Source organism: Lepisma saccharinum, chromosome 9 (genome assembly GCF_977018435.1).
Source record: "Lepisma saccharinum chromosome 9, izLepSacc3.1, whole genome shotgun sequence".
Lineage (NCBI taxonomy): Eukaryota > Metazoa > Arthropoda > Insecta > Zygentoma > Lepismatidae > Lepisma > Lepisma saccharinum.
Genome location: NC_139237.1, coordinates 64,149,412 through 64,175,652, shown reverse-complemented (window position 1 = coordinate 64,175,652; position 26,241 = coordinate 64,149,412). Strand labels below are relative to the sequence as shown.

At 36.4% G+C, this 26,241-nt stretch overlaps 1 protein-coding gene across 1 annotated transcript in view; it reads left to right on the top strand.

Annotated features, from left to right (window-relative positions):
* The first annotated feature begins 930 nt into the window (after positions 1 to 930).
* The window catches only part of LOC145992081 (uncharacterized), a 39,893-nt gene continuing 14,582 nt past the window's right edge, over positions 931 to 26,241 (top strand). The window contains exons 1-7 of the mRNA XM_083128297.1: positions 931 to 1,022; positions 4,245 to 4,575; positions 7,034 to 7,231; positions 11,057 to 11,422; positions 17,797 to 17,937; positions 19,538 to 19,730; positions 25,834 to 25,961. Coding sequence (XP_082984423.1) covers positions 4,270 to 4,575; positions 7,034 to 7,231; positions 11,057 to 11,422; positions 17,797 to 17,937; positions 19,538 to 19,730; positions 25,834 to 25,961 — 1,332 coding nt within the window. The 5' untranslated portion in view covers positions 931 to 1,022; positions 4,245 to 4,269. The remainder of the gene's footprint in view (positions 1,023 to 4,244; positions 4,576 to 7,033; positions 7,232 to 11,056; positions 11,423 to 17,796; positions 17,938 to 19,537; positions 19,731 to 25,833; positions 25,962 to 26,241) is intronic.

Genomic DNA, 26,241 nt, shown 5'->3' with positions numbered 1-26,241 from the left:
GAGATCCGGTGCTATAGCCTTCCCAAGCCACCGTCCCCTTCAAATACTCTTTTGGCCTCATGAAAGAAAAATATATGTACCGGTATTTCTACGAAATATTAATTTGACTTTGCCGTTTCTTTTTTCGAACAGGAATAAGTTTTAAATTTTAATAGCTTATAAATTTACACTAGCAATTTTGAGAAAAGGTTTTGCGTAACCCTAAAAGTCAACTCTCGATATTTCAGATATATTAAAATTTTCATCACGACGTCTTGTAATAATTATTTGTTACTTCAATAACCTCCTCGCAAATGTTTCTCGCATATTAAAACATAGATGCCATTTTCTGTTTATTTCCTTGTAATGCTGACCTCCGTGGGGAAGTGGTTAGCACAACGCTTTACGATGCCAAGGGCCCCCAGGTTCGAATCCCCGCCCGAGCATGGGTCTACTTTCCTTTCTTCAATTTCATCATAACATCACGCATACTCATATTTGCGATTAGCCATATGTAACAGATAAACTCTTTAATTCTTCTTTAGCATGCCACGTTTTTGTTAAATTTATATTACGATTTGTAAAATGACGAAGGAGAACACGCAACTTTCTTTGTAGCGCATGGGTCAGAAAGTTTCAGGAATATGGGTTTTCAAAATAAATTTTTTCACATGTACTTTGCCTCCTTTTAAAAGTAGCGCGTTTTCAATTATGTTACTAATCATTAAAAGGATACCTCAATACCATCTTGGAGGATGACAATTATTTTTCCCCCTCCTAAAAGTAATAATATACTTTCGCTCTCTGAATCTCCCATATAAATGCTAGGGGCCGTCTGCTTCAGCCGAGTTCACTGCTTCTCCGGTGACGTCACGCGTTCGTGCAATATCGGCGATCTTCGGATGGCTTTGCCTAATCTCTATGTACCTTGAGCAGACTCGGCCAATAAATAAACTGACCACACATGAATTTGACACCTTGCATCTTGTGGCAACGTAATGAATCTGTTTTAAATATAAAATTCGGAAGGAAGTAATATATTTGTGAGTAATGTGTTACAAATAATAATAACAATAATTTATAAGTGATTTTATGTAGTTAAGTTTTCGTATTATGCACAATTTACATTATGATGCAATTTAAGTTTCATTTGTATGATCGGTAACGGTTCCGATTGTTTTATGATTTCTTCGAGCACAAAGACTAATTATCGTAAAATTTTGGGGTATGGTACTATTATCGTATGGGTGAAACACCTACGAATCATATATTTCAGACTTCTTTACATTGCTAACGCGTTGCGGAACATTTCTTAAGGCGAAATAATGCATTTCTAACTAAGATAATGTTTATTTTCTCTATTTACGAGTACTTACTGTTACTTGTTTCGAATCTGTAACACATTATGGCCGTGATAGCATACTGGTTTATGGGGCGTTCTGAGAGTGTTTTGTCGATTTATGCAGTGGTGCAACCTCGTTCACCGGAAAATATCTACTTTTGTGCCCCTATTTCAAATTATGCTAATACGTCACATTTATGTGTAGAACTTGTAAAATAACTTTGCGATTTACCACGTTCATTGTCCATACACAGCAATTCGGAACCATGTTTCTTTCGCAATTCGTTAATGGCCTTCCTTTACGCACAACTCTCTTGCAACCTTGAATATTGATGTCAGACGAGGAATGCCTACGTGGTTAGGTTCCATTAGCATACATACAAAGAAAAAATAATATTTTCGCTAAGAGACGCGTTACCTTTGTATTGCCTAACATGAAAAAGGTCTCTCCTGTGACGTCAGAACACAATGTTGCTAGAGTGTTGTGCGATAAGTGACACCTATTCGGCTCGGAACCATCTTTCTTTCAAAATTGGTTAATGCTCTTCTTTTACACACAACCATCTTGCAACCTTGAATATTGACGTCAGACGAGGAATGCCTACGTGGTTAGGTTAGGCCTGTTGGGTTAGGTTCCATTAGCATAGATACAAAGAAAAATTATTATTTTCGCTAAGAGACGCGTTAGCTTGTATTGCCTAACATGAAAAAGATCTTTCCTGTCACGTCAGAACACAATGTTGCTACAGTGTTGTGCGATAAGTGAAACCCATTCAGGTCGGAACCATCTTTCTTTCGTAATTCGTTAATTCTCTTCCTTGCAACCTTGAATATTGACGTCAGACGAGGAATGCCTACGTGGTTAGGTTAGGCCTGTTAGGTTAGGTTCCATTAGCATAAATACAAAGAAAAATTGTAAAAACAGCTCTCTCCTGTGACGTCGGAACACAATGTTGTGCGATAAGTGACACCCATTCGGGAAAAATGGCTTGTTCCGAACTCGACAGGTGGTTCTAGTGAAAACACGGCGAGGCTGAAACACTGGCTACGGGGTTGCATCGTCTTAGCACACGGAACATTGCACTCTCATGCAAAAAGCAAATGGCGTGAGCAGAAACAGCGTGTCGGATAGAGATTTTCGCAGAAAACAACATGCATTCACATTAAAATGGATCAAATCTACATTCAGGAACTTCCAAAACGCTCAAGAAAATGATTTCCGTAAGTACTTTCTCCTGTAAATTTGAAGGAAATTTCAAGGAATCCGTTTTACCCGTACGATAATGTTACCAAAATTGCGAAATAAATCATTGATAGGTGTCTCCGGTATAGTAAAGTAGTACCAATAATTTTAATGTTAACAGCCCTAAAACTGACATAATACCCCTTCAAGGGTAGCAGCAGTTGGTATCCAAGATAACAGTAAATGAAGGACTGCTAGCAAACAAAGAGAAAAGTAGGAGTATACAGAAGGGCAGGGCGGTAAATTTCTCGTATCGGACAAACGGATTTCTTCAAATTTACAGGAGAAATTACTTTCCGAATGCATGTCACCTTCAACAATGTTTCTCAATGCAGAATACGTAAGTACGAATATTGAAATTAAAAGAACTAGCAAAATTTCAGCCGTTTGTCCGATACGAGAAATTTACCGCAATTTTTTACATTGCTAACGTACTATTCTGCATTACGGAATATTTGTTTAGGTGAAATAATGAATTTCTAACGAAAATAATGTCTCTTTCTTACATTAACGAGTACTTACTGTTGTTCCTTATTTCCCACAAACCATCCACGGGTAGCCCCAAAAACCATTGATGTTAGCCCAAAAATTCACGAACCATCACAGGGACGAGGTACCGGCCTAACCTAACCTCGTAGGCTTACCTTGTTCCCGTGAATGGTTAGTGACAGAAAGTGTAAAAAGAAAAACTAACTTACCCTACGGATGCTGGAGCGCCGGCTGTCTGCTATCACGGTTTTGTAAACGGGCAAGAAGGAGTGTGCAAGAAAGAAGTAAACGGGCAAGAAGGACGTAAACTAGAGTCTAGACGAATATTAACATCCAAAAGTCAGGCAAAATATTTGTCTGTTACAAATGAAGGACTTGGGTGCAAAACATGGTAAATGAAATTTTGGTCATATCTGAGTTCATTAAAAAAATAGGTTATTAGAAGCTATACTGTAGATAATTTGTTTTCGTGTTGTGTGTACCAAGTTTAGAAGGCTTCACCGAGTCCAATGCAAATTGTATGAAGCCCGACCCTGTGGCTGAGTGGTTAGCACATCGCGCTGGGACACCAAGGGTCCCGGGTTTGAATCCCGGTCGGGCTTGGTTGTTTGTGAATGTCCGTTCATCAATTTCATCACTCATCCCCATCTTCGCAAATTAGCCAAGAGGCACAAAACGCGAAGTAAAATAAACTAAATCAATCAATCAAATTGTATGACATGGCAATTTCACTCGGAAATTGAAGAATGACACACTTTACTTTGTAACTCAAAACTGAACAAAATGTCACTTACCATGTTTTACATCCAAGCCCTTCAAATATGTTTTGATCAGATGTACTGTAGTATTACTTTTTTATGTTACATGTAATATAATAATAATAATCCGTCGTGCAACAGCCCATGAAGGGCCTAGGCATATCTACCGAGTGCCGGTCTCCCTCCCACGCTTTCCTTCGTCACCTCTAAGCAGGAGATCTTCAACCAGTATTGGAATAGTCGGGGGGTCAGCCCGACGTATCCCCAGCCGTTATAGTAGGTCTCCGTGACCGGATTACGCTCACTCACTCGGAGCTCCCCAATTTCCTCACGATGGTGGGTTGCCACCGGCCCTATACGTAGTTACATGTAGGTACGTAAAATATTTATCCTGTAATTTTATTTATTGATTGTAGACTTTTTATCTTTACAGATTGTGTGATTTATGATAACCCAAAATGTCCCAGGTTGATATTGGAGATGGAATCCAAGCTAAGAGGATAAGATTGGAAGCACAAAATGGAAGTAATGTAGCAGACTGTGAGGATCTGGGTAGAGAAGATGCTAGCAATACTACAGAACCCACAAGAGGATGTAAAATAGAAGAAAGTGAGGGGAGTGAACTGATAGAAAGTGATCTGTCAAATTCTAGTGTGATTTGTGAAGGGGCTGGATCTAATAGTGATAGCAACAATGGAAATGAGGAAAATCATCCATGTGAAGAAACAGCTGTTGTTAATCCTTCAGCAGCAGCATTAGAAAGGGTTAGTATTTGTAAATCTAGGTAACACTTTACTACTGGGGTGAGGGATTTCATTTTCTGTAGCGTTGTGGAAGTTCGTGAATGTAGTTTTGATCCATTTTAATGCGAATGCATGTTGTTTTCTGCGAAAATCTCTGTCCGACACGCTGTTTCTGTTGCCGCCATTTGCTTTCTGCATGAGAGCATAATGTTCCATATGTTAGATGACTCAAACCCCGTAGTCAGTGTTTCAAACTCACCGTGTTTTCACTATAACATAACTTGTCGAGTATTTTCAATTTTTTTTTTAACTATGCTGGCCTAACCTTACAGAAAATAGTTTGTGGGGCTAACATGAATGGTTTTTGGGGCTAACGTCAATGGTTTGTGGGGTTAACGTCAATGGTTTGTGAGGTATTAGCATAATTTGAAATCCAAGCACGAAAGTAGGTATTTTCCAGTGAACAAGGTTGCAACACGGCATAAATTGACAAAACACTCTCACAACGCGCGATGAATCAGTACGCTATCACCATAATGTGCGTTACAGAATCGAAATAACGAGTAACAGTAAGTACTCGTAAATGTAAGAAATAGACATTATTTTCATTAGAAATTCATTATTTCACCTAAAGAAATGTTCCGCATTCCAGAATAGTACGTTAGCAATGTAAAAATGTGTGAAATAAATGATTTCTAGGTGTCACCCCTTTAGTAAAGTAGTACCTAAATCTATATCTATTGCTTATGGCTGCATGCATAACTGAAGTAGAGAAAGTGTATATATAATTTTCCAGAACTATACTGACTTACCCTTGTTGTATAATACATTTGCTTTTGACATGAACATGAGTTTTAGATTATGTACACAGTTACTAAACTGGAAAGTAAAAACCTGGAATGTTCGAAAAGAAAAACTTCCGTAGCTAGTTGGTAATAAATGCATGCAGCTCTAAATGCTTTCTCTCTCTCTCTCTCTCTCTCTCTCTCTTTTTTTAATGGTTTTTAATATTTTAATCACGTTTAATGCTTTAATTCCTGAAGAAACGGGAAACTTCCGAAAAACTGAAGAAGAATCACTCTTGAATCACTTGGAATAAAGTGATTGTCATAGTAATTATATCAAGCATCCAAAATATTGGGCCGTTTTATGTATGAAGAAAAGTTAAACATGATTAAAATGAATATAACAATAAATGTTAATGCATTTGAAAACATGACAGGAGAATTTTGTGGGTTATTACTGTTTTCTGATAACCACAATAATGATGATAAGTTGATATGAGGAGAATAAACAGGCACAACATTTATTTTTTTCTTTTGGAACTCAATGCGAACAGTTTTTGTGAGGAGTATTTGTATTTTTGTTATAACAAAGGATTTATTTGTATTGCTTTGTTTTTGTGCCACCCCCCCACCCACACACTTTAGAAATCCTTCACACAGTGTTATAGCCTAGTCACTATGTTGTTCTAGCATTTAAAACTTGATGTGGTCTCCTGAAATGTTCCATCAAAAACATGCTTACTCTCCTGAAACCTAACATCAAAATACATTTTTACTTGCTAGTAACAACTGCAAATTACAAGAAAATTTTATTTTTCCTTCTGTTTTTTTCGTTCCCTATTTTCTCTTTTTGTTCCTCATGTGGCTTGTACATGCAACATCTTTATTATAATATCAAATCTCTTGTTAAACAATAAAACTGGGGAAGAAATTGTTATGAGTAATGCTATTTACTAAGTTTTGGTCAAGTTCAAAACTAATGCATTTCTTGCCTGTGTTATTTTCTAATAAAGATTACCATCCTGGATGCAATGGTCGTGCATGTTTGTTTATGTTATCTTTTGCTAATAAAATATTGAATGATTGCTTAATAGTCAACTATGTTCCCACAAGACTAATTTAAATTACTTTGTGATTTTCTGTATCCATATATGTATGTGTAGAGAGTCATCTTTTTCCTTGTTACGTTTGGTCACCAATAAACAATTTTGCTCGTGTGTTTTCATTGAACATTAATAGTGATGTATGATAATTATTTGTTACTAATAGTATTTAACCCAAAATAGACTGATCACGAGTATCATTTACTAATGTCTTTGATAGTGTATTATTTTAAAATTCAAGTGAATGTATAATGCAATGATAATTCACTGTTAATGATATGATTGGTTAGTATCAATAAAATATGAATATCCTTACATAATTGTAGGCACTTTATTTATAATAGTAATTATTGACTCTTAAGTACTGATAACTTGAAAGTGAGAGTTGTCATTGTGGTTGGTATTTTTAAATAGCTACTTAAATGCCTCTACTCTTTGTTTAAAAAAAATGAATTGCATAGAATAATGACATTGTACAGGCTGGATGTGTCATGAGTCTCCATCTGTCCTTACATGCTAACACAAAATACTACAATCTACTATTGCTGCTGCTGTTTGTTTTTATTATTATTATTATTATTATTATTATAGGAGGAAGTTCCTCCAGAGGAATTGCCCCAAGAGACTGCATGTGGATTAATGGAGCCTCCTGTGTCCCCACCTTCAGATCGTCCGAAGCGATTGACGAATCAGCTTAAGTTCATGCAAAATGTGATGAAGGTAGTATGGAAGCATCAGTTTGCATGGCCATTCCATCGACCCATGGACCCCAAGAAATTAAATTTACCTGTAAGTGAATATGCTTCTTTATTTATATTTCTCTGCTCTGAACCTCACTCAGCAATAAAGCCGATTCAATTTAATTCAATCGTTACCATTCTCACTTTTTGTGCCAATTCTTTCTAAAGTGGTTTTCACATCATGAAGGCACAATGGGCTCTTATGGACAATGCTTTTCTTATGGGAAAATAAAGCACGCTATTGCCAAATATGTTGATTTTGAAATTTACATGAAGTAAAAAAAAAAAAAAATACAGTAAGTTAGAAAATTTTATGTAGAACACAATGCGAGGATGAATATTGTGAACTTTATTTCATATTATTTTAAAATAATTAAAAAATAATGCAAGTTTTCATTGAAATCAAATTTTGAAGATCTTTTCTATTCAAAACGTTAAATCATGCCGTAAAATAAGAGGAATTGTTACGAGAAAAATCGACACTACTATGCAGTTCACTGGTGCTGAAAATTTGGCAATATTTTTAAAAATATGTCCTTAAAAAAATAAAATGTCGAATAGAATGTGTGGATTCTTTATTGGCAGAGTGGAAAATGTAATCTCTGGCTAAATTTTGTTTTATAAGTCTACGTAAAAACTCTCAGCAACGAAGTTGTAAAGATAATAATGAAATTATTTTTTGTCTTCACTCAAAGGTCCCCAGAGGCATTACTACTTCCTGTAAATGCAGTTTGTTTTCAAGCCGATCAGCACGCGAAGTAAGGCGACGTGCTGGCGTGAATCTTAGTTATACTCAGGTATTATGAGTTCATACTTGCCCAACAGTTCAGTGACGTTTTAACACTCTTGGTGGTCTGGTGAAGTGTTGTGTGTTGACATTTCGGTGATTTTTACAAGTGGTTCATGAAGTGATTAATAGCATCCTAAAATGTAAGTCTTCAGTCATCACAATGGATCGCAATAAAAAGGGTGAGAGAATTAAAAGTGGGGAGAGAAGAACTATTTTAAGAATGTTCGAATATTTAAAGAAAAAGAACCCTGGACGTAGTCAATCGTTCATTGTTAGTGAACTTTGTAAGGTGGCTGGTGTCAGTAGGCGTACATTCTTTAGATTAAGAAATGAAAGTAAGAAAGGCTCAATCGTTACACCCCGGAAAGGAAAGAGTAACTGGACTAAAATACAAATCCAGCAGGGAAGTGAAATGTAATGATTTCATTCACACTGCCATAAGATGCAAATTTCATGCATTTCTGTTTAGAAATATTCCCGCAACAATTCAGTCTGTGATTAAGGAAGTTAACGACGATAAAGATTTGCCAAATGTTACATATTCGACTTTCTACCGTTTGCTGCAAGAAATGGGGTTTGAATTCGAAAAGCGAGGAAATAAGGCTTTATTGATTGAAAGAAACAATATTATACTTTGGTGACATTCATATTTACGAAAAAGGAGACAATTTAGGAACGAGGGCCAGAACATTGTTTACGTAGATGAAAGTTGGGTAAATGTAGGGCATACTGTGTCTAAAGTTTGGAAGGACAAAACAATAGCAACGCCCAAGGATGCTTTTCTGGCTGGGTTGTCTACAGGTCTGAAAGGCCCTACTGCTCGGGGACCACGGTTTGTTTTGTTGCATGCCGGTGGTAAGATGGGGTTTGTACAGAGAGCGAAACAAGTATTTTTAGCAAAAAATAATTCTGCCGACTGGACAATGCATCCTATCACTGTAGGAAAAAAGAAAGTGTTCCCACCTCAAAAAACCGTAAGGAAGATATTATGGCATGGCTAACGTCAAAAAATGTACCCTATTCTAACGATTTTCTTAAAAGAGAATTACTCAGTATTGTAAATTCTGTGCGAGAGAGATTCAATATTAATATTGTGGACTCGATTGCAGAAGAGCATGGGGCAGTTGTTTGTAGGTTGCCTCCATACCTTGTGAAATTAATCCAATCGAAATGGTATGGATTCAGATAAAAGGACATGTTGGACGACATAACATTAGTTTTAAGGTGAAGGAAATGGAACGTTTGATAGACAGCGCATTTGAATCAGTCACCCTAGAGCAATGGTGTAATTACTGTAGGCACGTCGAAGGGGTTGAAGATAATATGTGGAAAGTGGATCAACTGCAGGATGTCATTGAGCCTGTAATCATTAGGCTAAAGAGCAGTTCTTCCAGCAGTGACGAGACAATTTCTGATGACGGCATCAGTGAACAGTCCGAAGACTCACCGATGGAGGGTGTTGAACAACTGTCCGATTAAGGTAACACTTATTATATAACATTTGCATTAAAAACTGTATTACTGTATTAACACATTAGATAAATGAATGTTACTTTATGAAATAGATTAATTATGCTTGCACTTTATAAGAGTCTCCCCTTACTTTGTTAACTCTGGTTAATAATAGCAACAATAATAATCATGGAAAACTAACAAATGTAACAACAACTGTAACAATATGCAATACATACAACATGTTTATTGTGAAAGGAAACAAGTGCGGTAATCCCGGCCGGTGATAAGAGCTAGCGCACCTTAAATGGCAACACCGCGTGGTTTCTCCATAAGAACCATTGTGCATTCATGATGTGAAAATGACAATAGGTCTGGTTTATTATTGTGGGCCTATGTTTTAAATGTTAACATCAATAAAATAAAGTCTTTCAAGGTCCCCGACTCGGCACAACTTGTACTGGCTCCACCTCTCTATTCATAAGTTCATAAATTTTATGTAATTTTTAAATTTAATTTTGTATATAGTTAATATTTACAGTTGGATACACTTTTTGTAGTTCTCGATTCCCACCTGCTTACGTTAGTGTCACTGAGCATAAAGGGGAGATCTTGGTCTTGCAGTTCAGATGGCTTCAGAATTCTCTGTGATTGACAGTCATGTCCGTCTGAACTGCTGCATAGTTAAATGGATGTTGTTTTCCTTCTCCCATAACATGGGAGACCACTGTGAGAATGTTGCAGTCTGCATGCCATATTCTTTAAATTAGGCACACACATGAGATGTACTGCGTTGAATTTTCAGCGAAAAATGCAGGCTCGACCAGGACTCGAACCTGGGTCTCTGGCATACTGTGTCATTGCTCTAACCACTGAGCTACCTATGTGACAGGTAAAACAGCAACACTGAAAAATCAGACGATGCCAGGCCGGCTTGGTAACTCAGTGGTTAGAGCAATGGCACAGCATACCAGAGACCCAGGTTCGAGTCTTGGTTGAGCCTGCATTTCTCGCTGAAAATTCAACGAAGTACATGCCTTATGTTTTAAAATTCTCGAACTTCATGCAATCTTGTTAAACATGGGGCTTCATCAAGCTGATCAGTCAAACTTCTTTCCTCGTATCATCACCAAAGCTCTCAGTACTACTCCATGTCAGCACACACTTTTATGAAAACAAAATCTCCATGGTGCAACCACCTGTCAAGGACTGAGGTCTGCTAAGCAGCTTTTCTTTGGGTGACGAATGGTCAGAATACAAATTCATTACTATTCCTTATTCCCACCGATGCTCGTACTTGAACACTAAAACAAATGTTACTGTAAGTTGTTCAGAATGTTTATATATAAGCACCAGTATTCCACTGCAGCTATGCCATACTAAACTATTAGAGTTCAGCTTAAAAATATCCATAGGTACACATGAGATAATCAGGATATTCCAATAACTGTCCTTGAATCAGGAAATCAAAGTTGGTGCCTATTGTTGCACATGTATTTTCGTTATGTATGTGTATTGTCAAAATTAAACTAAAGATGTAGCACATTTTCACTTTTACTTTATTTTATCACTATTTAGTTTGAATATATTTTATTGTATACTATTTGATTCCTTTCTCTTTCTGCTCTTTAGGATTACTACAAGGTCATCAAGAACCCAATGGATTTGGGAACTATCAAGAAAAGACTGGCAAAAGGGTATTATACAAATGCCAAAGAATGCATAGACGATTTTAATACAGTATTTTCCAATTGCTATGAGTATTACAAGGATAAACCTAACGAGAGTATTGTGGTGATGGCTAAGGCTGTAGATAAAGTTTTCAATACAAGACTCCAACAAATGCCCAGAAATGAGATCGTAGAACCAGCACAACCGAAACGAAGGCGTGCTAAGAATCGACCATCAGGAGGTAATTCTTCCAATGTGCCTTCTAGTGTATCTCCAGTTGCTACGTCATCGGCAGTTAAAGAAGAGGACAGTTCATTACCACAGCAGGTAAAGTGGTAATATGTACAATTTTGGGTTTCTTTTCTTTCATTTGTTAAAATTTACCTCTCTCTGTTTGGTTACCAGAAGTAATACTGCTTGTAGATGCTTTATTTATGTTTAGTCATGAAATGCTTTTTTGCAAGTATTTATTTGTAAATTTATTTCATTTTTCTGCTTTATGTGTCAATTGATATGTTTAATGGTTACATGCATCAAATGTTTGTTATATTCTATATTTTGAGTTACTTTATTTCATGTTGTTACAAGTTGAAGGAAAATCGATATTTATTGGTTATGTAAGGATAATGACACATGATGTTCAGTATACGTATAAGTTGCAATTAAAAAAAATGGAAGCATCAAGGAATGCTCATGTTTGTTTAATTTGAGAAAGTTATATAAATTTATGCCATTTTGATTGTGAATTGAAGACACAGTTTGATTTCTTAGAGACAGTAATTATTTGCTTTTAAAAAGTAAAACAAAATGTTCTTGACATATATTTCATAGATTTATGTCAATTTATTACCTATTAATTAATGAATCAGTCTTCTACACAATTTTGTAAATTCACAGTTTCTGTGCATTCTTTTTTCTCTATTGCATGTTATTTTTCACTTTCACATTATATGCAAGAATTGTATGTTTGTTAGCAAGATGTTATGTCTTTATTTATGCTTAACCCTTTGGAGGAAACTTTTTGTCAGTGTGATATATATTGTAATAAATATGTGTATGCAAGAGACATAAATTCGTTGAGTATCGTAAACAGGCAATGTTTTGCTTAAAAGTTCACCTACCCACTTTTTGTGTTGAATTTAGTGAAAAGTTTAACAACTAGAACCGTGTAGTAGAAAATATAAGATCCTGATACATAGTAAGGCATTACAATTTCTGCATATTACTTTTGTTGGTTTCTACTTAAAATGTATGTAAGTGAATTTGAATATTTACATTTCCAAAGATATCCACTATTAGTTTGTGATGGGCAACAATTGAATTAACAACACAGTAATTAATTTCATTTCACATGTTCTCTCTCTCATTCTCTGTGCTTGTTTCTCTTGAGAAGAAATTTTCAAGAACTTAATATATATTTGAAGTACAAGCATTCATTTTTTTCATGCCCCCCCTTTCATTTCTTTCTCCGTCTTTTGTGAGCAATTGTGTATTATCTGATTTAGACATGTAGTTTGCTTCAAAGAAAAAAAAAATCACTAAAGTATCTTTACTAGTGTTGTGCAACTCTTTGTTTCTTAAATGTAATTAAATTGCAACCCGATTATTGTGATTATGAACAAGTTCAGTATCTTGAATACTGTGGTTGTGCTGACCGTTTATTACTATCAGTGCTGATACTGGTGGCATCAGTATTGGAAAGTATCAGTACAAATTTAGTCACTGGTACAATCTGGATTGTAACGATCACGTTGAAAGTTAAAGGGGATTGTTACAACCCAGAAGTGTTGGTGACTGTACCAGATGATACTTTAGTGGAGTTTAGAGATCTCGCCATGCCCACAAAAATGGCTTGATATACTTTTACAGAAGTTAAATGTTTTGGAAATTATGCAAAATGTACAATTTCCATTATTTTTGCAACATCATTGCGGGGAGAAATGTATTTTGTGACTAAATAATCTACATGAAATTATGAAAATTTGAAAACGAAACTCCAGTCATTGTTTCAATTTCCACAGATCGGGGCATTGCTGTCGTCTGTATTAGACACACAACATAGCTTATTTACAAGATAAGCCTACACATTAACAGACTCATAAGTTCATTTATAATACACAAATTGATGACATGAACTGAAAGTATTAATTGTTTACATTGCAACTAGAAAGAGAATCTTGGGAAGAAATTTATTTTCAGAAAGAGTATAATAGAGTAGGGCATAACCTGCATGAAATTTTTACTGATAATCGTAACCGGCATTTTACCAATTCAATATGAAATTGCAAATGTTTCTTAGGAAGATGAATTGGCATAGAAACATATTGCACGGCCCTGGGCAAAATGAGAATGTGAGGCCCCCATGCATTCCTTAAATTTGAAATCTCGGTGTGAATCGATTGACATGGATCGCTTACAGGTACAACACACTTACCTGGATCATCTAATCTTTGTGTTGATTCTGTCAGTTTTTTTCATACTGCTGAACAGTAAAACAGTGTAATTCACCTAATTCACTGGGTTGCCTCTCTCCCTTCACAAGACATGTCTCAAACTAATAATACATATCCAATGAACATACCAGTGACTAGTTAATTGAAAAAAGAAAGCGCTGATATTCTATTGTTGGAGAAAGTTGATTGGTACAAAAATCCTCCCAGAGCAATAAAGTTCATCTGCATGTGGATTGAATATCCTGTTGCAGGAGTTTTTGTAATGAGAAAGGCACATGCAATCACACACCTATTATGAGTACCTAGGCAACATTAAGTGCAATCTCTATGAAGATTCTTATGAATGATCTGCAGGAGATTGTAAACAGCTCTAAAAATTCATAATTTGCAACACCAAACTACGAATTAGAGACATTAAATAAAATAATTACACAGGGCCGCAAATTAAATTCAATTTAATGTTGTTTTTGTTTAATAGGTGAACTTTATTATTAGTGCCATGCTGATCATGAATATGAAATTCGTTTTTCTCTATCACGCAAGGTTTTCTTACAAATCAAATTTCTAAATTTGGGCTTTGTCCAATATTGCATACTGTTTTATTATAATTTTTCTTTTCTTCAATCAGAATAAGTAGCTTATCACACTAAACACATCAACATGTTTATTTTAAAATGAATATAGACAGACACAAAGGACCCATATAATATAGAAAACAACATATAGCAGTATATAATATACACACAAGAAAATCATTACACAATACATATTTTTCAGTTCTGTTTAGCACGCTTTCTTCTGTAAGCTTTCCTTTCTTGTGATTTTCTCTGTACAGTGTCCAACAGTAGTCAGCCATCATGCTAACACTCCAATGTCCTTGATACCTTTTCTCCATATCCCTCATGTCCTGATGGAACCGTTCGCCTTGTTCCTCACTTAATTCACCGAGATTTTGTGGAAAGTTATCAAGGTGTGAATGCAAAAAATGTAATTTGAGATTCATGTTGCAACCCAGCTCTTGAAATTTAAGTAACATATTCTCAACAACTTCATCTGTAATCAGCACTTTTGTGGTTCCCCAAGAAGTTCAACACTACACTTTTAAATGCTATCCAAGCATCTCTTTCAGCTACAGTCATTGTTTCCTCGAAGTCTTTATCATTCATTAATTTCTAATGTCTGGTCCAACAAAAACACCTTCTTTCACTTTGCCGTACGACAGGTTGCATATGAACTGGAAACATTGTCCTTCCTTGTTATTTGATATGAAGAGGGGAAGTACAACTTTCTCAGGACTGACTAAATGTTGTTGTATGATGTTCTTTGAACCTGGGTTCAACGTTTTCCGTATTGGCCATTCTTTTCTTTCCCAGCGGTAATTTCGTGCCCTACTATCCCACTCACAGATGTAACATGGCATTTTCGTGTATCCACATTGTAGTCCAAGTAAAATGCTCAAAACTTTAAGATCACCACACACCAACCAACCATGGTCCTCATATTTAATTTCATTAAGAACAAGTTGCATATTGCTGTAGGTTTCTTTTAGTGACACAGAATGAGCAATATTACATATTCCATTATGTAACAGAACAAATTTTAAACTTGTTTTATTCGAGTCAATGAATAGTCTCCAATCAGTTCAAAGACAAGGAAAATTTAACTTAGTCAGCAAACCGGACACATCACAACAAAACACGAGAGAATCTTATTTCGAGAAATAAGGCACAAACTCTTTTTCCCGGTGTCTGTACCAGGAAAATGTTGTTCCACGAGCCAGCAAGTTCTTTTCGTTAAGTCTGGAACCAAGAAGCTCAGCTGATTCTTTAGATAAATTTAGGTCTCTAACTAAATCATTGAGTGAACGGTATAGGGTCACGAGATCCGTGAGGGGGTCATAAATGTCATCTTCCATTTCACTTCCTTCCACTGAATCACTTAGTGAACCAGGATCACTTACACACTCAAGACTTGATGGAGGTGTCGGTACAGGCAAGTCTGGACCATGCAACACAGGTCTCTTTGCAGAGGAAATATTGGGATACACTATCCTCTTCTTGTTTCTAATATTTCGACCTACAATTTCACAGGAACAGAAGTAACAATCATTGCTGTGATCCTGAGGCTCCCTTCACACCATAGGTATTGCAAATGGCATAGATGGCCGCTTTCCCGTGCTCTAGTTTCGTAAAGATTCCACACATGATCTACATACCTTGTGTGGGGCCCACGATTTATCTTGATCTCCTAGTTTCATTTTAAAGTATGCGTAATATGCTCTTCTTACAAAATCTGTAATTTCCTGTCTCTGTACCCGGGGAACAAATTCACCGCAGATGTAGCAAAACATATCTGGGCTATTCAACCATGAGATGCCATGGCCACACCATGCAAATTAGGACTGTTGAGAGTTAAATATAAAATTAATTTCAAATGATATATCAATGTTTTACATAGTATTATTTTCAGTATTTAGGCAAGAAACATATTAATTAATTTAAATAAACAAAACTTCTCTGTATTTAAAGCTTGTTCGTCTTGATTACTTGTTGAATAATTTTGAAACGTACCAGTGACATCTAGCGACAATCACTTCAATTGCACTGAAACGTGCATACCACAACCCACATATAAAAATCGTGAATTGTAAAGAATTCTTGCGTGATGTGAGAAAACTAATGCCAGTTTCAGCATCAGCAAGTTCAAATGCATGTAAAACACCCAAAATTATAAAAACAACAGAACCCATGCGGCCCTGTGTTATATATTATTGAAATGGGTCCAAGGTACACACTGCAATATAGTACTGACCACACCATCACCCTTAATGTTTACACATTTACCGTAAGAAGATAAATGAAGCAAGCTTCTGGAAGCAAATTAATTCAACAGAGGTGTGGAAATGATTTCTATATGAACATAAGAATACTATTTTGGTGAGATTATTGCTTGTACAGTCTCAAACACTTTTGTCTGTGGCTGTACATGAGAATTAATTTTTTATTTACCAACATATAATTTTAAAAATATAAAAAATACATATAAATAACTGAAATAGTACTGTATAATCTATATTGGAAAACATGTAAGGTGTTATATCCCTGAAAGTTAGCAAGAATGTAGGCTTGAAGGGATAGAATATAATCCAGGATCACCAGCATACTGTGGAACGTTTGTGCTAGTTATCTACTCCTGACTTTGTCACACATTTTTAAATTACTCTCTTCCACCTGCAGGACATTTGTCGTACTCAGGAATACTACAACAGACATTGTTATTGTGGAAATCTCTTAATATCCATCTGTAGGTTGGGAGAGACATGACAGTTGTGGAACACCAATGTTTTAGAGACCAAGTTTTATGTCTTGGTCAAACCTGCATTTTTTTTTTGTTAGATCTCCACAATACAGCTTAACCAAGATAAAAGTGTCCCCCGGAAAACTTGCAAACAAAAGTACACAGTCATTTAGCATCCTCTTGTGCTCACAATTTGTTAATGCAGGAACACTAGCTGTGTCTACCAGTTTGGAGAACCTGCACTAAATGTAGGCTTTTGAACAAAGAGAAATAGGACAAACAAGAAATTTAAAACTATACTTCAAATTGATATACTGAGTATCACTGGTAGTTACAGTAAAACTTGTATATTAAATACTCTATAAAAAGGTAATGTTTTGAACTATTTTCATGTAGAAATCTGCTCCCGTAAGTGGCTATTGAAATTTACCAATTTCTTTTGCTATTTTTGGGTTTTATTTAGTAGATATTAGGATTAATACAGATACTGTTACTAAATTTTGCTATAACTGTTACGATTTTTTTATTTAAAAAGTATTTGTTTTCTGCAAGTCAATATGTTCCAAGTATTACGTAAAAGCTCACTCTTGATACTTGTTTCCAACAGTCAATTTCTATTGAGTTTCCCGTGTTATCACTTTTGCATGTGAAGGGAATATTATAAAAAACTTTGTTAAGTGGGATTCTAATTGTGATGTATAAATAAATACATGAATTTCCCTTGTGGCTTTAGTTTGGAAAATTTTTGGTTCTTGTTCTGGAAAAACCTGCAAAAGTCATGGAATTTTGTTTTTATGAAATTGTCGACATCCTGCCATATTCTCTCCACTTGCTTATGGTTGAAAATTTGACTCCAGCACCACAGAAGTATTCTTATCTTGGTCAATCTGTATATATTTGAATTGTGTGAGAACCACTTTCATTTTGTGATTTATTTATTTTACAAAACAGGAAGTTACAGAACCTACAGACGATTCACAGGGGATAAAATATAAGGTTGAAGCATTTGTGGATGCCCACCCAGCAGTCCGTAAACCTGCATTCATGGATGATACTTGCAATAGTTGGACTCTTTTGCCATATGAAAAGCTGGTAAGTTGTTAGAAGAATGTAAAGAAATTCGATTTCCACATCCATTGAAAATATTATTATTTATGATATTCACAAGTATGAATTGTGTTTCTTCTTTGCTGTTAGTAATTTATTTACCATGTTAATTGATTGCTGGTAGCAAAATTGTAGTTCTGTTATTCTTAACTTGTAAATTAATAACTTTTATGCCAAATAAAATAGGTGCTAGTATAATCATTTATTAGAGCTTAATACAAGTTATATACAGAGTTAGGGAGTTAATGACAAAAATACATATGAAACGTTAATTTACTTTCCTTTTAAGTAGGGATGGGACCGATTAATTGGTACTCTATCGGTATTGGCCGATATAGCATATCGGTAAAATTACCGATTATTTTACCAATCCAATATATCGATAAATATCTTATAATTTAGTGCAAAATTCTTCCATTTTGTTGTAATTTTTATGGATAATCTCCATGCCCTTCTTTCTAAAAAGTAAATGTCTAAATATTCAACTTCTTTTGCACTGCAGTCACCTTGAAACACACATTTATTAAGGAGATCAATGATCATTTCAGGTTCTTCAAGGACCATTTCTAATTTTGTATCGGATCGGTAGAATATCGGTTATTGGTATCGGTAAATTTTATATCCGTACTTTATCGGTATCGGCCAAAATTTCATATCGGCCCATCCCTACTTTTAAGGTAAAGCTATACTAATGCATTACTCTGTAATACAATACAGACATGTAAGAAATTCAATTGTACCAAAAATACATGCACCATGTTTCCAACATATGCACATAGCTTTGTTCACATCGTTGCCAGCCACAGAACTAATGATTTCTGAGGAAAAGTGAGACCACAATTTTTTATTGGTCATTAATAAATTAACCAATTTTGAATTTTTCAAAGTAATATACAATCATTGATTAATTTGGTTTATTTTACTTTGCGATTCTGCCACTTTTAGCTAATCGCAAAAATGGGGATGATTGATGATATGATGAAATTGATGAAGGAATACTCACAACAAACACTCATCCTCAGTCCAGGATTCGAACCCAGGATCCCTGGCATTCATAGAATGCTAATGTGTTCATGATAGTTAATTATATAATTTTGGTAACATTATACTAACGTAATTACTTACAAAATAATGTGTTCGCAAGTGTGTGTGTGTAACATTACTTTGTGTCTCCTGAAGATGTACATTGTTATATCTTCAGGGTAGAAGATGAGAGTGATGTTAGCTCTTGAAAGCTTGGAGTCTCTTTCACAACTCACCTGGTTGAATAGCCTGAGAGAATCATTTCATCATTCAAGACTTTGAGAATATTGTTCTCTCTCAAATTCATTGTGTGGCTACACAGCAGTCTGATAGCATCTTTGAAGCTCCTTAATAATACAACAGCTTGGTTACAAAATATTAACTATTATCTGTATTCTCGTGTGTGTTACAATTTTCTTACAATAGTGATTTTTTACACCCTTCTGTATTAGGCAATACTGTGTCTTGATTAGTATTCTGTTATAGATTTGTGTCTGGTCATTATTCATATGTTCCTTTGAATGGAACCTGGTATTCAACAGCTTTGTCTTCATTGTTATAGCTCGAATTGAAGACTGATGCAGCAAAGTTTGACCTTTACATAACAATACACCGAGTAATAATGGCTAATGTGCACTACCGAAAGTGGTTGAATAAGCAAAGACCAAGAAATGATAATAATGGGTTAGCATTGTTTTCTATGCTAACTTCTTCCACCCGCAAGAACTACAGGAACAGCTGTACTTTTACAGTGGGTAAGACTATTTGCTATTTTCTATAAAATGTAAATTATTTCTAAGAGGCTGATACATATTTCATATGACATACAGCAATTTTTTATGGTAGGATATTTTTAGTGCTGAGGCGATACTGGTGCCTATTTACCAGTGGTATCGGTATCAGAAAGTATCGATTGAATTTTATTTACTGATACCAGCCAATCATTTTCTGTAATTTTGGTGGTTTCTGGAAAAATGCTGCACGTGGAGTGTGTATAATTATCCTGGAAGTTATGGAAAATTCAAAGTTTCTATTTATTTTGCACCAAGATTGTGCGAAAAACTATGTTTTATGATTAATATTACAATTGTAACAATTACAAGTTGTTCAGTCTTACATCTGATTTATTCTAGACGATCACTATTTACAACACACTATTATACAACGAACACTCAGTCACAGGGAAGGAGGCCGTTCTCGTTGTTATGTCCACCGTGCCTCCAAACTAACTGTCTTGCTCTTTTGTCCTGTGTTTTTCTCCCCTCCTTCCTTGGGTCAACCACCTCGCATCTAGTAAGCTGGAAAGAAGTTCCTTCTCCACTCGTTAGGTGGCAGCAAAGGTCAGCAGCTGTCGCCACACCACAGTGGCTGTTGCTACACAAGTATTGATTAATATTACAATATTAATCAATATTTGGAACAATTAGTAATTGTTACAATTTTCAAGCATTGGCATTGGTATCGGAAAGAGTATTGGCATCTGTATGGGTATAGGTTCAAAATGGTATCGGCTCAGCCCTATTTTTTCCCCCACTAATTTTGCATGAATTGAAGAATATTTTGCTAAGAGCATAACAGATTGTATGTCCTATGAGTGAGGTATCAGTGAACTGATCAATCGATACTTGATATTCGTTTATCAGTAAAATTGAATTTTCTAATTCGATATTTCTATAAATAGTCTATAATTGAGTACACAATTCTATCATTTTGTTATTGTTCTAATGACTATAAATGGACAATATTTCATATTACATTTACATTTTCCCCCATTATACATTCAATCTTCATGGTCCCAACATGTTATAAAAGTTTTCCTGATTTGACATTTTCCCGCATTTTAAGTTTTTTCAGAATGGCCTGCTTGGCCTCCCTGACAAACATAAGATCGAGGTTCCACTGAACTTTGTTTTTGTAAAATGCATTTATAAATAAGCAGTTTACTGCAGTGCCAGAGATTTTTACTGTAGAAAAACATACAAAGTAGTGATAATAAACTATGGAAACAATTCACTAACATGGCCTCCTGCAGGCTTAAGCTCATAATTTTAAACTTCCCCCATTCATACATTCATATATTATTATTTTTTTTTGGTCATTTTCCTACCAGAAAAAATATGTGTCAGTTGCAAATATGAATCTGTGATGCTTGGATGGACATATACAAGACAGAACATATACAAGACAGAGAACACTTTTTTTTTCAAGGGCTATACTGATCGCAATCCAAACTGGCAGCTGACCTTGATGATTGTCAACAACCTCAGTTGCAAAGAAAAAAAAACTAGAGCAGTGGTACTCAATCTTTTCCAGTCTGGAACGTACCTTGAAGGATATTACACTTCATGGGACCCATAAGCAGAGGTTCCCACAGAACTACCAGGAATCGTTTGCCTTGTCCTGGAAGAATTTTTTATCTTTCCGGGATGCAAGAAATCCCGGAATTACAGTAATTAGTAAACGAGATTTTTCAAATGATTTTTTTCTTCTTGCGGTAGGAGATCCTCATGTGCAACATGTTGCAACACTGTGTACATTCTCCCCTTGATTTTATCAACAACGAAGTGTTGTCAGCGTCATCGCACAAACGTGAAACGAAGAAACAAGAGAATGCGACTGCCTGGGCTTGTTACTATGCGGTGTGTGAGTGCCAAGTACTGGACTATTATTATTGTGATTTGCAAACTATTTCTCTTGTGTACAAGTGTTTTTTTCTCGTCGAGGATGTCTCTAAGGCCGGTATCAGATTCGAGTCCATCTCCCAAGAAAAAGAAATAAAAGGTATTGTATTTTTAAGGACGACTGGCTAAAAGAAAAAGAGGAATGGGGTAAATGGATTCGGAAAGTGACCGATTACACTGCTGAGTGTAGGTTATGCATCCAAAGCTTCAGTATAAAGTATGAAGGAAAACGTGCTATACAGGTACATTGTGCTTTAAAAAAACACAAAGACAATTTAGCTAGTACTAAACAGCATAATATTTTATCCAGATTTTTTGTTAGAAAAGAAACCAAAGAAGAGAATGTTCTAACAGTGACAGAAATAGTATCAGCATATCATGGTGTTTTTCACGGCATAAGCTATAATGCACAAGATTGCAGAAATAAACTGCTACCGAAACTCACACCAGATTCAGAAATTGCAAGCAAAATATCTTGTGGTCGAACTAAAAGTGCAAGCATTATTGAGAATGTTTTGGGGCCCCATTCTCAAGAATGTCTCATTCAAAATTTAAAAACCAAGAACGGTTATTTTAGCATTAGTTCGGATGCCTCAAATGTAGGAAATAAAAAAATTCTTTCCTCTAACTGCAATATTTCAACCCAAAAACTGGGGTGAATCGTGAGGTTCTAGATTTTTACCAACATTCAAATGAAAGTAGTGAAGCTATTTGTAATCGCACCACAACCATTTTAAACAACAATGACTTGGATATGACCCATATTTCTGCATATTCGCCTGACAATGCCTCTGTAAATTATGGGAAACATGTTTCAGTTTATCGGAAGTTACTGTTACATAACAAAAACATTATACAAGCAAACTGCAAGTGCCACATTTTAAATAATTGTGTAAAGTCTGCGGTAAAAGCATTTAGGTATATTGATATCGAAGCATTTGTCATTAAAGTGTATAATGAATTTTCCTCATCTGCCAAACAAAACGAGGAGCTAAAACAATCATTTGACTTTGTTGATGTAGAATATAAAACAGTTCTAAGACACGTGCCTACACGTTGGCTTTCATTGTATCCTGCTATTGAACGCCTTCTGTTAAACTGGAAAGCTCTGAAGTCTTACTTTTTATCCCAAGGGGAAGGAGAGTGCAGTAACATGCTGTGGACAGTATTCGGTGGAAGTGAGTATGATGATTCCATTCATTTGTGTACATTATGGTTTATCCATAATGTGCTTAAATTATTCTATACCAGCATTCAGCATTTAGAAAACAAGTCTTTGACGTCCACTGAATTGCATACCTTAATGAGTAAAGTGAAATCTGAGCTTCACTGCAAACAAAATGATAAATTTTATGGCAGTGAATCAAAAAGAATGCTAAATAATATGAAAAATGAAGACAAAAGGAAGTTCGAAACAAGTGCAAATGCTTTTTTTGAAAAAGCGCTAATGAACATTTCAAAGTGGTATAATTTTGAAGATTCAATTTTTAAGAAAATTGCTGTTTTGTCTTTACGCAACCCACCCACATGGGAAGAAATTGAGGAGTTGATTAACTGCCTGCAGATCATCATAAATTTAGATCAGCTGTACGAAGATTTTTGTGTTCTGAGAAGTACAATAGACTCCCTCAATAATAGACTCCCTCAATAAAGAAACCGTGGAAGAAAAGTGGATATCTTTCTTTGAAAAAGCTCCAGAATGCAAAGAACTTCTAAAATTAGTATCATTAGTGTTGTCAGTGCCTGTTGGAAATTCATTTTGTGAGCGAGTGTTTAGTGTAATGGGCTATATGTACTTGTACACGGACACAAGAAACAGATTAAGTGAGAATCAACTAAAAGCTGAAATACAGGTAAAAATAAACTGCATGACCTGCATGGAGTTCTTCGATTATGTGAAGGGTAGGCCTGGCTTAGTGAAAAGAGCCAAATCTCAAGATAAATACAGGTTTAAAGTATCAGGTGTGATGGCTGCCTCTGCCACATCCAGTACAAGTGATGCAACATGCAACTGAAGCATCGCTGTTCCTGCATTTTTTGTAAGTATCAATATCAGATTATTGAAATAGCTAAAAAATGCATTCAGACTTTTCTCCTAAAATTTGGGGGGGGGGGGAGGGGTTGTCCTTATCCCGGAATTGTTCAGCTCTGAGTTGGGAACCCTAGTGTGCACCCAGTTTATAATCTTATTTTTGCTAACATCGAATACTTTAAGAAACCCTCCTTGCTTAAAGAAATTACACACCCTTAATTCTAAAGTGCTCCCCTGTTCTTTGCACCATGCCATGAAGGCATATAGGGGGTGATGTGATCAACACCATGCCTCTGACCACCTTTACTCCCCCCCCCCCTCGAGTTTTTATGATGCTGGATGGGAGCTAGAGTCACTTGAACAGGTGGAAAAAAATATCTGTTCTCCCCTGCCGAACTAGTCAGATGCCTTAAACAACTGAGCTACCATGGCTTAATTTTGTAGAATTAATTTTAAGTAAATATGTAATTTAAGAGACTAATTTATTCTAGTCTAACACCAAGCTGATGATGTTAATGATGACAGTTGGCACCTCTCTGCAACCACATTCTCACACACATGCACACACGCACACGCGCGCGCGCACACACACACACACACATATATACACACACACACAGAGAGAGAGAGAGAGAGAGAGAGAGAGAGAGAGAGAGAGAGAGAGAGAGAGAGAGAGAGAGAGAGAGAGAGAGAGAGAGAGAGAGATATAGAGAGGTAGGTAGGTAGGTAGGTAGGTAGGTAGGTAGGTAGGTAGGTAGGTAGGTAGGTAGGTAGGTAGGTAGGTAGGTAGGTAGGTAGGTAGGTAGGTAGGTAGGTAGGTAGGTAGGTAGGTAGGTAGGTAGGTAGGTAGGTAGGTAGGTAGGTAGGTAGGTAGGTAGGTAGGTAGGTAGGTAGGTAGGTAGGTAGGTAGGTAGGTAGGTAGGTAGGTAGGTAGGTAGGTAGGTAGGTAGGTAGGTAGGTAGGTAGGTAGGTAGGTAGGTAGGTAGGTAGGTAGGTAGGTAGGTAGGTAGGTAGGTAGGTAGGTAGGTAGGTAGGTAGGTAGGTAGGTAGGTAGGTAGGTAGGTAGGTAGGTAGGTAGGTAGGTAGGTAGGTAGGTAGGTAGGTAGGTAGGTAGGTAGGTAGGTAGGTAGGTAGGTAGGTAGGTAGGTAGGTAGGTAGGTAGGTAGGTAGGTAGGTAGGTAGGTAGGTAGGTAGGTAGGTAGGTAGGTAGGTAGGTAGGTAGGTAGGTAGGTAGGTAGGTAGGTAGGTAGGTAGGTAGGTAGGTAGGTAGGTAGGTAGGTAGGTAGGTAGGTAGGTAGGTAGGTAGGTAGGTAGGTAGGTAGGTAGGTAGGTAGGTAGGTAGGTAGGTAGGTAGGTAGGTAGGTAGGTAGGTAGGTAGGTAGGTAGGTAGGTAGGTAGGTAGGTAGGTAGGTAGGTAGGTAGGTAGGTAGGTAGGTAGGTAGGTAGGTAGGTAGGTAGGTAGGTAGGTAGGTAGGTAGGTAGGTAGGTAGGTAGGTAGGTAGGTAGGTAGGTAGGTAGGTAGGTAGGTAGGTAGGTAGGTAGGTAGGTAGGTAGGTAGGTAGGTAGGTAGGTAGGTAGGTAGGTAGGTAGGTAGGTAGGTAGGTAGGTAGGTAGGTAGGTAGGTAGGTAGGTAGGTAGGTAGGTAGGTAGGTAGGTAGGTAGGTAGGTAGGTAGGTAGGTAGGTAGGTAGGTAGGTAGGTAGGTAGGTAGGTAGGTAGGTAGGTAGGTAGGTAGGTAGGTAGGTAGGTAGGTAGGTAGGTAGGTAGGTAGGTAGGTAGGTAGGTAGGTAGGTAGGTAGGTAGGTAGGTAGGTAGGTAGGTAGGTAGGTAGGTAGGTAGGTAGGTAGGTAGGTAGGTAATCGGAAATATCAAGCGACACCAGATATCGATATGCATGTAACACAGATAATTAAGAATTCATTGCTGCAACCAACTGATCGCTGATTTGTTGTTTCCCAGCTGCCAGTTGGAATTTCCAGTGGTAGCGTTAAACGTATCCTCAATTTCTTAAACATTACCGAGAAAAGTTGTTTGCCCTGATGGCCTCTACATGCTGTGAAGGAAGTGTTCACACTGTACAACACCGGTATAGTTGTTTGAAATAATTTCTGTGTTTTGTAAACAATGATCTTAATTTTTCCATTAGGAGTTGATGAAGTAACAAAGAGGCCACTGCTTGGATATTGTCAGTGCATTAAGGACGCACAAGAGAAAGGAGTTAGATGCTGCTATTGCTCAAATGAACTTCCCGAGAGCATCATAAATGCAGCTAAGGTAGGCATTTTTGTAACCTTGATTGTTAACTGTGTTGAAAAGTTGAGGAATTAAAAAAATACTGAGAAAACCTTCTACTCTTCTAAGATGCAAACTTAGAAATATTAGTGTTTGAAGAAACAATGAAAAAATTAGTTGTTTTTTGTCCTTACCTGTATTAGTCCAGGTCCATAAAACAGAACATAACAGACAAACAATTAAAATCTGGATGTGATTGTTTGTGTCCTGTGACTAGATTGGTGCAAGCAAGCATGGGAACTGTCCATCACTTTTGTATAAG